The sequence below is a fragment of the Engystomops pustulosus genome, chromosome 4 (assembly GCF_040894005.1).
Source record: "Engystomops pustulosus chromosome 4, aEngPut4.maternal, whole genome shotgun sequence".
In the NCBI taxonomy this organism is placed as follows: Eukaryota; Metazoa; Chordata; class Amphibia; order Anura; family Leptodactylidae; genus Engystomops; species Engystomops pustulosus.
This window is the reverse complement of record NC_092414.1, coordinates 151,640,212-151,652,559: the sequence shown is the minus strand read 5'-3', so window position 1 is coordinate 151,652,559 and position 12,348 is coordinate 151,640,212. Positions and strand designations below refer to the sequence as shown.

At 40.1% G+C, this 12,348-nt stretch overlaps 1 protein-coding gene across 2 annotated transcripts in view; it reads right to left on the bottom strand.

Moving 5' to 3' along the window:
- The window catches only part of ADAM10 (ADAM metallopeptidase domain 10), a 98,819-nt gene that overhangs the window by 51,066 nt on the left and 35,405 nt on the right, over window positions 1-12,348 (bottom strand). For both annotated transcript variants that reach the window (XM_072148114.1, XM_072148115.1), the window contains exon 2: window positions 11,879-12,029. In XM_072148114.1, the coding sequence (XP_072004215.1) occupies window positions 11,879-12,029 (151 nt within the window). The remainder of the gene's footprint in view (window positions 1-11,878; window positions 12,030-12,348) is intronic.

The window sequence follows — 12,348 nt, the reverse complement described above, 5'->3', positions numbered from 1 at the left end:
CAAAAAAATCATCACCTTTTCTGCACCTCCCTGCAGCTTTGTCTCTCCTCCAAGTGCATGAATCTTGAACCCATTACATCACAGGTTATCAGTCTGGTGCCTTATCAGCTACTATCATTTTCCAAGTAGGCTGTGGTGTTGAAACTTTGCAGGATCGTGTTAAGAACTCTGAGTGATCCCAGTTTCGAACTACAGATATAACAGGTAGAAAAGCAGAAAAGAACAGATCTTGTTCTTCTCGTGCCGTGTGGGTGTGAAATTTTCATGTAGCCAAACTCTCAATAATTCACAAGTCACTTTAAACTGCAAAATAACATCAGCGTTCTCACTAGCTCTAAGAAATAAGCTGGCGACATGAATCATCTCCATACCATTGCTTCCATTAACAAGCACCAGACACAGACTTGAATACAGTAATAAATGTCGTACAATGGTTGCATCCCCAATTCTCAATCGATACTCTGACTGATCAGCCGTGGAGATCTAGATTTATAGTCAGAATAGATTCATCTTGATATATATTTATATGTTGGTTAAGGAGCATAGAGGGCAAAGAAAAGAAATCATAACAGAAATATAAATCCCTGACCCTCCTAATGACCCTCCTCACCATAATAGCCACTTAGTGACCAGCAATTTTTTCAGATTTTCCTTTGTCATATGCCAAGACCCATAACTTTATATTTTTCCATCAATGTGGCCATAGTTGGGTGTGGCACCATTGTGGGGTTTATGAAACCATGTGGAATAAAGGTTATTCTTTGGGTTAATATGATTAAGGTAGTACCAGTTTTTTTTTTAGTTTTTGAAGCTTTACATGATAAAATCACATAATAAAATTGTTTGTAATCAGCGTGTAGTTCTGAGCCCCATGGACAGAGCGGGATGAGATAGCAATCCGCACGGAATCAATCTCCCGAAGACAGTATTAAAAATCCAATACTGATTTATTACTGCTACGCATTTCGGTCCGGTACCAGGACCTTCGTCAGGTCTGACTTTTGTTTCCCTTCCCCCAATTGGAGTTTTGAGGTCGGTAAACCTGCCGACTATCCAACCAAATCCCCCTTCCAGGTTCATCTTCATTTAAAAATTGTGTCATCCTCCCCTTCAAAGGCCCATAACATTATTTTAATTTTCCACCAAAAGAGATCTGTGATGGCTTGTTTGTTTGCAGAATGAGTTCTTGTACATATAGACATTTTGATGGCTTTTTAATTCTACTTTTTTGGAGATGGCAAATCTTTTTTACACCATTCAGTGTAGTGGACAATTAATACAACGGTCGATTTGGTCAGGTTGTTACTGATTATGTATAATTTTTTTGTTTTTTTTGGGGGGGGGGGGGATTTTTCTTTTTTTTTCATTTTAGACAAATGCAATCATTTGATTGCTTGTATAATACACTTAAAAACTTCTAAATTGCATTTTATTAATTATACAGTATACGGCAACCTATTAAAGAAATCATCTGAATGGGAACATGGCAAATCCTTTGGCATCTGCTCACAATAATGTAAATTTTGTTTTTATGTGTTGGAGGTATGGAGGACAGGCTGTGCTGTGGATATGTAGATGCCTATTGGCTAAATGGTCTTACACACATATGATGCCTGAACAAGATCTAATTATATCCTGCTGCAGGAAGAAATAGCAGTGTCTCTATATGTACAAGCGAAAAATGGAAAGCAGCATGAGTCTCCGTACATTCTGATAGCCCAGTAATAGCAGTAGTAAACCCACTCCAACACAGTTAGTTAGACATGTAATGAACTTGCTTTCAAGTAATTATTTATGCACAATTTAAGGGAAAAAAAAAAAAAGAAACATCGACAAACAGCGGGAATAATTGCCATGTGTTTAACATGAGCTTCCGTTGGCACCTTAAATACAGAATAATTTTGCTATTAACATATAAAAGGACGATTCTAAGATTACGCCTAAAGGTAAAACAGAACTCTACATCATACAAGACCCTCTTTTATATCATAGGTTGCAAGGATTAGAGAACTCATACCATCCACCATGTGTCATGTCATGAGACTAAAAGCCCCGTGAGAAGTCATGTGGTTGTGTCGAGCAGCTAGAAGAGAATAAAACCAGCAAATGTGCAGCTGACTGAAGGAGAGCCAAAGTTACATAGTTCATCAGACATGGAACCGCTATGAACTTTCTGTAAAAGTTCCACAAACTTATTAGTATGAACAAGAGGCTGCATATGACGGGTAACCAACAAAATAGAGCTTTGACCAGTCTCCAAAACATAGGAACTGCCACCACAAGGTGGCGTCATTCTATTACTCTACTGCTACATTAATATATGAATCCGTTATATGCAAAGCAGACTTGTGGCCAGGTAGTAAGGAAAGTAAAAGAAACCTCTGCCAAAAAGGTTTTTACAATTGGATAATTCACAAAAAAGTACAGGCGCATATGGTGTGTTCAGGTTCAGAAGCGATTGATGCGGGAAATGGTATATACAGGGGGCAGTTTTATCAAAGCAGTAAAGTCTTGTCACAATACAAAAACCCATCCTTTAGAAAGGGATAACATTGATGTTGCAAACCCCCTTCACTGCAGAGGACAGCCCTGGTCTCAGGTTCCCAATTGAGTATAAATACTATATATGCACCAGGCTATTCAAGCGCATGCACAATTCAGCCAGAGGAAAGGTCATGACTTTATATTTTCACTACACATACATTGGGTATATAGTGATGCTGCCATACTCTGTAGAAAACAATTCAAAGGGGTATTCTCATCTAGGCACAAAATTTGATTTAATTCACAACAGAATCGAGATAGCTGTCCTTGGATACGACCACCTCTGCAGGAGAGATTTCACAAAGAAACAAAATCATTTTTGCATATGAAATGACTGTGGGGTACTGCATGTCCCACGGCTGTCCTGTGTGGATGGGAGCTGAATCCAGGTTGTCAGGAAGGGGTATTTAGCGCATGTCTGGCCACCCTGCCATTTCAGTTCAAGGGACAACATGCCCACATTTATGGGAAAATTATTTTTTAATAACATCCAACTGAACACATAATTGAAGTGTGAATGCCGATATGGGAACACCCTTTAATGCTTTATTATACATGCACCAGCACTTGAGACCAAAAGTAGAAGACATATGATAAGTGACTGGGGAGAATTTTCAACCCAGTCCTACAGTCTACAAAGAAATACAACTAGTTATAGAAATGGTAACTATCTGATAGAATGTCATTTAATGAATATTTTTATTGTACAATTTATTAGCCAGTAAATCATCATTTGCAAACATTTCTCCCCTGCTGGACATCCCCTTTTAGGACAGGAAAGCCCCCAAGTTTGCTAAAATGGTTAACAGTCTACCTACCAGAACAGTGCCGTCAACAAAAGCTGCAACCACAGATTTCATCATCTGTCGCATCACAACACAAACTAAACCAAAAAGCAAGCTCAAAACACATGAGCAACTTAGATTTCCAGAAAAGAGCCAGAAAAAGCAAATAAAGGTTCAAGGTAAAAATGTTACATATCAGAACAAAACTATTTGGGTGCGAACCTACCAAAAAACTTAACAGACAACTTGAAAAGCGGCACATGAAAAATAAGGTAAATGCACATCATGTAGAAATGTGCCCGTGAGCACTATATACTGGGAGGAGAGACTATATCCCTCTTAGTAAGCTCCAGGATCCCAGCTAATGCCAGTCAATACAACCAGCGTATTGACAGAAACGCCTTCAGTCTTAAATCCCCGGGTGGAGATTACGAGGGAGATTCCCGCACACAGAACCTGCCATCAGAGCAACTAAATAAAGACAATGAGCAGCTATAAGGCCTGACAAAACCTCCAACTCCATATCCGTGCAGGCAGAACATGCACAAAATTACAGCAATCTATACAAAAAACTATTTCAGGACCACCCACTAATACTAAAACCAGAAGGGTCCAGTATTTATGATCCCAGGACATGTACAGTATACTGTATGGGAGAGAAGGAAATAGCAGCATCTGCTTCCCTGCATCCATGTTAGCCTTAGAGACATAAGACACTGCAGTTCAACTAAGGACAAGAAATGTGTAATCTAAAAGAATCACTCAGTGAACTCAAGTCCTAGTCACTGCATCTCACCGACCAGAGATCTATTCAAATGAATGGGCCTGGAGGACTCTAAATGCAATTGTATGCTGCACAGTGGCTGGACAACGTTATCTTTCCATTAGAGAGCCTTTGATGAACATGGAGCAGACTGGACACTACTGTAGTAGGAACTACCCTGGGCTTGGTTGGATTTTTCTTTTTACAGTCACCACCATCAGATGGCACAGGGTTATTTTTTTTACTCTTTAAAAGAAAAGTTGTCCAAAATAGGGCTTTTTTTGTATTCTCAAGACACAGTGAACCTCTTTGGCGCTTCAGGTCACTGACAGCTTTGGTTTGTACATAAAGGCTCAGCCGAAAAAATTCCATCTGAGACGACTCCTTTAATATTACCATAAGGAGCCCATGGAAAAGGTTCAAGTGATCAAAAATAATTTTAAAAATCCCTTAAAACCCTAGAAAGAAATCTTCCATTGGCAGATCGAGCTGTTGGTCTATATAGAAGTCAATTACTAAGGCATCTCCTGCAACATAAACGCAGTAAGAATGACCACGGTGTAGACCCGCTACTGCATGGTGCGGGGTAAACCGGAGGCTCAGCCACAGCTTTCTGAATATTATTGAATAGAGAACACATGAACATGTCAGTCAGATGCCATCAGTTTACTTCATAAAGAACATTAACAGCAAGCATTCAGAGCCAATTCATCCAAAATATATTCTTATCCGCTGGTGACATGAACACGGGCTACCCCTCCCTTTAGCATGAAGTCACCCTTTACTTCCTCCAAGGTCCAGTAATTTAGACCCGTCTTTAAATACACGATAAACTCTGTAGGAGGTCATCTTAAACCACATTACATAATGCCAGAGACTTGCACATTGCCCATAGCTTACAGTAAATGCTTGTTTTTCCTCAGAAAAGGGAAGTAAAACAAAATCAGTGGTAATAAAAGCTATAAAAAAAAATAAAGTAACTGCATAATAATACAGTCACACACACTTTCTGCTTGTATTGCATTTTGAACCGCAATGAAACCAGAACGGAGAGTGGCTTGTGATCCACCGAAACAAAGGCAACCGGGAATGAGCACCACGTGTAAACAATGCAAAACACATTGCTAGCGATATGTGTGACATCACCCTGATGGGAAGCTGAGCAGAGCTAAAATCACACTGTTACCGCCATATTTAGAAGTCACTGAGGGCCTCAGCCCCCAGATGTTCACACCTAAGAATTTCTCACATCTATACATGCCAGGTTTTGTGAACCTTGAGGAAATAATTGTTCCATTTGTAAGGCTGTTTCTCTTCAAATCTATATTAAAATCCCAAAACTTTAAAAATATGGAAACCATTTTAAAATGTCAGAGTAAGGCTAGATACACATCGCACATGTGCCATTCATTTTTTTAACATGATGACACTAAATGCAATACTTTAAAATAAACCTGTGGACACTGATCCATTAAAGAAAATCTACCATTTGCTTTTATGCATTGAGAACCATCATACACTGATGCAGAAGCATATCTTGTTTAGTGGTCCAAGTGGTTTTGTTAAAAAAAACTATTATAACATTCATGACCTTGGGAAAGCTGGGTGCAAACTGGCTGCTGTGTTTCATGGCTCTTCCTGAACTGTACAGACCGGACTAATGAACCCGTGATGGATGACTTATATACAGCAGCTGGGGGATAGAGCAGTGATTAATTACTTGTGCATGTTATAGACAACACAGTGATTACATCATTCTCTGGAGCAGTGCATAATTAGGGTAAGAGGAGAAGCTTCATTATCATCATTCTATCATTGCTTTTGAAGCAAAACCATTCAGGGATCAGGGATTAAACAAGATATGATCCTGCATCAGTGTAGCTACAGCATTCTCAAGGTATATTTGGTTCACCATGCATAAAAACAAATGGTAGATTTTCTTTAAAGTACTGTGCAGCTGATCAGCTATAAAGTAGAATACACCGTTATTCCACACATCACTTAGACTATAGTTAATTGGACTTTGGTGAAAACTGGAAGTTAAACTGATGAGAGAAAAAAAAAACCAAAAAAAAACACAACACCACCAAACATGTCTGGTTTATTTCCTCATCAATTGACATGTGTACAGAGAGCCCAAGGCTGGCAACCCACTATTTTTGCATATATTCCATCTAGATCTCACCTTCCTGTTAACACAAGTCTGTTTCCGCTATTATGAGTGGTGTACATATGTTCATATTTGATAACACAAGTTACTCATATGTCCAATGCTTAGATCTGTTCTATCTAATCTGTAGTAAACTCACCGCTCATAATTGTCAGTGTTGTACAAGTCTGGGTGTACTGATAACAAGTAAGGAGGGGGGTTGGGAAGTACCAGAAAGGAAACAGGGAGTGATGGGTTACAGTGCAGATAAAACAGGTCTCCTCTATGACTGGTGGACAGGGAGTGTTACTGCAGGTATTAGATACACATTCTATAAGGAGTGGTAAGGAATGAAACGTCATATGGTTTCTGGGAAATCACCTCTGTACTAAAGCCAAAACGAAAAGCAGCCACTAACAAAAGGTCCAGAAGGGTAATAACACTCCCCTTAACATTTTTGAGGAGTATTTTTAGCCAAGGAGGAAATTTTCAGTAATGTATATAGATAACTCCTACACGTTTAACATGTAAGAATACATACAATGCGATTTTCTGTGTTTAAATAGCTAAATTAGGCATTTATAGAAAAACCTGCTCCATACATTAAAAGGGGTTGTCCGTGACGGTCTGAAAAAACAAAATGGTGGCCAGAAGGGGGTTGCTTCAAAAAAATAAACATTTACTTACCTCCCGGCACCCTCCTGTCGTCCCGCGATACCATTGCTCCGGTCCTTGGCCCATGTAAACAAAAGGGGCAAGGAAGCTGCGCTGCAATTAGCTTCCGCCTGGGCGAGGTGGCCGACCATGCCCACCCATCAGGAAGCCAAATGTAGTGCAGCTTCCGTGCCCCTGTTTAGGAATGGAGCAATGGTATCGCGGGACGACAGGAGGTAAGTAAATGTTTATTTTTATTTTAAGCAACACCGTCCCGGCAACCATTGGACAATGGACAATCCCTTTAAACCCCTCCAGACCAGATTAATGATGACTCAAAAGAACCCCAGATCAATCTATTACTGGTTGCTGTGTTGTATGAACTAAGTTTTTTTAAATTTATTTATTAAATTGCAGTTTTTTTTTCTTTTTGGGAAGAGGGGACCTTAAATTTTTCCTTCAATTATCCTTTTTTTAATAGATGGTGTATATATATATATAAAAAAAATAAAAAAATAAAAAACTATTTAGCAGGGAGCACATTATATTATACGTCCCTTGCTGTTCTTCTATAAATCATATACAACAGTGATCTGGTAACAGCCCATATTATCACGATTATCAGCGTTCTATATACAGAGATATGCAGGGATGATGCACATAACATTATCTACTATCATATGGAATCCCTGTAATGTCAGGATCCCCCCTGCAAACTCGGCTCTCAGCATGGGCTGCTGTGACAGGGCACTGATGATATCAGTGCCTTAGCCTGATCCCATACAGTGACATCAGTGTGACAGCCTGACCCTGCTGACAGCCCTGTGTGCAAGTTTAAAGAGAACCCGTCATGCAAAATAACCCCCCTAAACTAAATATATTTTCATAAACTGCCATTAGAGAGCATTGCCTCTATCCCTTCATTGTCCCTCTACATGCCTGTAAACCTAAGCAATGAGGTCCTAAAGCTGTATGCAAATGACCTGTGAAATGTCCAATGAAGCATTAGCATATTCAAGCTGTCCACTCTATTCATGAGTGGGAGGCACAGCCACACCCCCAGTGCTTGACTGACAGCCTGTATAATGATGTGAGGCTGTATAATAATGTGCTTCCTGGTGCTGGTGGCCACGCCCCCTGCAGCCTGTGTGTGCATGTGTGTGTGTGTGTATAGGAGAGATACAGCAGCTCCATGCAGCCATGTTACAGCAGAACATGTCAGATTCATGTGTAGCTGATGTCTGTGTCTCTCACCTGTATATTAGGAGGATGCAGCATGTCAGCAGATGCAGCACACACACTAGCCATGCTTTACTATACATTACACACAGACATGAGCAGGGGGAGGAGAGGGGAGGGGTAACAGGGGTGACATCACTGCCTCTGACCATGTGACCAGCCTCATTTACATGATAAAGAATAGATGATTTTACAATGAATAATGTATGAAATAACTAGATAAAGGCTGGGATGGGATCCTTGTGAGCTGCTCCAACAGGTAGTAGTGACAGGACAAGTGACACAGACCTGATGACAGGTGTCCTTTAAATCCAAGCTACAAGAACTTAGCATAGTACAGATACAGGCTCAGGTAGAGGAAGAGGGGAGAAAATCACCACAGATTTATCTGCCTGGGACATTTTTTAAGGAGTAAAACTACCTTTATAAGTGTTATATATGTTTGTATCTATATTTAAATGATACATACACAAACACATGCATTCATATATACATACTGAGGTTTATTTATCATCAGTAAAAAACACACAGGACTATTTCTACCATCTCAATATACTGTAGTGGTGTAAAACTGCATAGTCAATCCACTACACTGCTGGCATATGTGCTGCGACTTTCTATGCACTCTTTTGCAACTTTTCTTGCAAAAAGTTGCCTACTGCAAGCACAGTAACACAAATTTAACCCCTACGGGACTCAGCGTCTTTTGGCCTTAAAGGGCACCTACCACTCCGATTCTACCTATAAAAGGTAGAAGGGGTGGTAGGTGGATGAATGGGACGTGAGGATAGCCCTTTTATTGCAGGCATATGTAAAAAATTTTATGCGGCTACTGGGGCGTGGAGTAGCCGGACATGAGGCTACTCCACGCCCCAGTAGCCACGTTACTCCGCCTACCATTTAATCTTCGGCGTGCAGCACCTCGTAGCTGCGCGCCCTCGTCCGAGTCCTCCGGTATCTGCATGCGCAGTAGCTCCGGCCCCGGAGGTGGAGGAAATGAAAATCATCAATTTTTAGGGAAATTTTTATGGTTTTTTTTTTTGGTCGTTAACCATACCATAAAAAAAAGTATATTATTTTTATTCTATGGGTCGCCATGATTACGAAAAGACCTCATTTATATAGATTTATTTTTTCCCATTTTTACTGAATTAAAAAGTAATTTGGCAAAAATGTTGTTAATTTTAGCATCACCGTCTTTCATATGCATAACTTTTTTATTTTTCGCCTCACAAATCTGTTTAAGGGCTTATTTTTTGCGAGAAGGATTGTTCTTTTTAGTGGTATTATTTTAGAGTGCATAACATTTTTTAAATCACTTTTTAGAGCATTTTTTTTAATAGGGCATTAATTGAAAATTATCTTTTTTTAGCTTTTTTTTTTTACGGGGTTCACTTTGCGGTTCTAATAACGATTCTGATTTATTATGCAGATTGTTACGGATGCAGGGATACCAAATATTTTGGGGTTTTGTCTATTTTATTCAATTGTACTGAGTAAAAACTAATTTGGAGAAAATCTTCATTTTAGCATCACCATCGTTTCATATGCATAACTTTTTTATTTTTCGGCTGACAATTCCGGTTAAGGGCTTATTTTTTGCGAAAAGAGTTGCTCTTTTGAGTAGGCTTATTTTAGAGTGCATAACATTTTTTAAATCACTTTTTAGAGCATTTTTTATAGAACGTTTTTGCGTTTTTTTTCTCCAGCGTTTACCGTGCGGGTCCAGTAACGATTCTGTTTTATTATACAGATTGTTACGGACGTGGCAATACCAAATACGCAGGGGCATTTTTGTGTTTTTTATACTACATTATGTATTTTTTTTATGGGAAAGTGACATTTTAGGGGCTTATATTTTAATGTATTTATTTATTATAATGTGTAATGTTCAGTGTTTTTCATTTTTTTTTTTTTTAACTTCTACATACTTGAACCAGCGATGCTCTGATCGCTGGTTCAAGTTCAATACACTGCTCTACAATACTACTTTATTGTAGAGCAGTGTAATCTGTCTGGCATGCTTGCGCATGCTCAGACAGTTCGCAGTCAGACCCGGAAGGGATCTGACTGCCAGGGAGATCGGGCAGCTCCGGGGCACATGCCAGTCCTCGGAGCTGCCCAGAAGTGGATCCATAGTGCAAAACACCCTTACACGTCGCGGTCATGCTTGACCGCGGTGTGTAAGGGGTTAACAACCGCGATCGGAGTCGGCTTCGATCACGGGTGTTAGCGCAGGCTGTCAGCTGTGATAGACAGCTGACAGCCGCTGCTTCTGGTGCCGGCTCCGTTCGTGAGCCGGCGCCAGAAGCAGGACGTTATAGTGCGCCCCTGTGCGCTTAGCATGTAGCCCCGGGGACGTACTATAACGACCTGGTGCACCAAGAAGTTAATAAAAGGCCAAAAATTTTAATAAATCTTACGGGCAGTGGAGCTGCAAAGATCTAGTACAGTGCCAAGGATCCGCCTAATGAGAAATCACCCACAGACCGACTAGCGGAACTTTTCATCTCCTATCTGCTCTAACAGCTGCAAAAACTGGTGCAGGCCTCGATGCACACAACCAATGTCAGAACACAGAGCAGCGAGAACGTATCAGCTGCACTCACCGCTACCCGGCCTCCTGCACCAATGATCCATCAGTTATGGATGTTCTCATTGGACTGTCAGGAGGGTGCGGACCAGAACTCATGGCTTGATGGGCTGCATGTAGCCTGTCGGCACGGGTTGTGTACCCTTGTACCCCTTTTAGTTTAGATAAATGTGACTGCACTTTATGTACTTGCTCATTAGTAAAGCTCCTCTGCTATAGATTAGAGGAATAATGCCATGGGAAGGAATGGCCACATTTATCTCTGCACTGCTAGAGTGACCAGGAAAACAGGACTGTGGACACCATTTTGGTGGAGCTGGAGTCAGCGTTTGGAAAACTGAGGTTTGGCTTAGGGCCTCCACAGCCATACTGCAAACGTAACAATGGTCATAATGACCAAACAGTTCAATTTTAGTTTTGTCAGACCACAGGACAGGTCTCGCAATAATTAAGGTCTTTGTACCAGTGTACATTTGCAAACAATCTGTCACAATCCTTTAGTTTCACAGCGTTAAATGACACACTCTTGCCAGCTTCAGCCATCATTTTTACAAGGTCTTTTGATTTTGTTCTGATTTTGTTTGTTGATATTTGTCTTTTTATATGTAGTGTATGTAACCTTCTGGTTTTCACTGTATCCAATCAAAAAGTAATGTTGCAATATTATGTAATGTCTGGAGCAGTGATGCACGAAACAATTTCCCGACGGGATTAATAAAGTTTTATTCTTTTCTTAAAACACTGCCAAAACTGGAATAAAGGTATATAGTGCAGTTACTTATAGGGCTGTCTAAAAGTCAAAAACCATGGTTGCTTTCTGCAATGGAGCTGCATACAGAGTCCAGCAGAGTCCGCACGCCAGGTTTGGCGCTGTTTTTAGAAGAAAAAAGCTTTGTTTTTCACCCTCAGGACAACCCCTTTAACAGTTATTGGACAAATAAATAATGATGTAATAAATACCATAAGTTCTGCATTTATCCCGAATTTGCAATAATATTTAAAGGAATTTTTCCAATATACTGTAGACACTAATCTTTAAAATAACAACCGAGGGCCCATGAGACTCATGATAATGGAGCGGTGGGACGCTCACACATTAAACCCCTTATAAGCATAACAGTTCAGCAATGACCATAAAAGCTGGCTCCTACCTTCCATGGGCATGAAAATCCAAATGTACAAACTGATCCTCGTGGGACACTGCTCTTTTGGCACGTTGGTGTTTTTGGTGTAAGGAGTCCATGTCATAAGACAATCCTTCATAATGCTTAATATAATTATTCAATTTGTTTCCATACTGACCTGAAAATAAACATAAAACAGAAGTTAATTCCATGTAACATACAACAAGGTGTTGCTAGTAGTTAAACATACAGTACAACATTTGGCAAGTGTACCAGTATGGTTTACCCAACCCCATACACAAAACTAAGCCGTTGCCTCAGGCATTGCTGACTGCGAGCCAACAAGTCATTTGATATAGTGACACAGCAATGGCTGCAAACGTGACTGTTACATTTATGTTTGGTTTTTGCACGTGAACACATTCTGCATATATCCCGACTGTAGTGTAACTAGTAGTGTGTACTAACAAAGGTACATGTCAGGAAAAATGGATAGG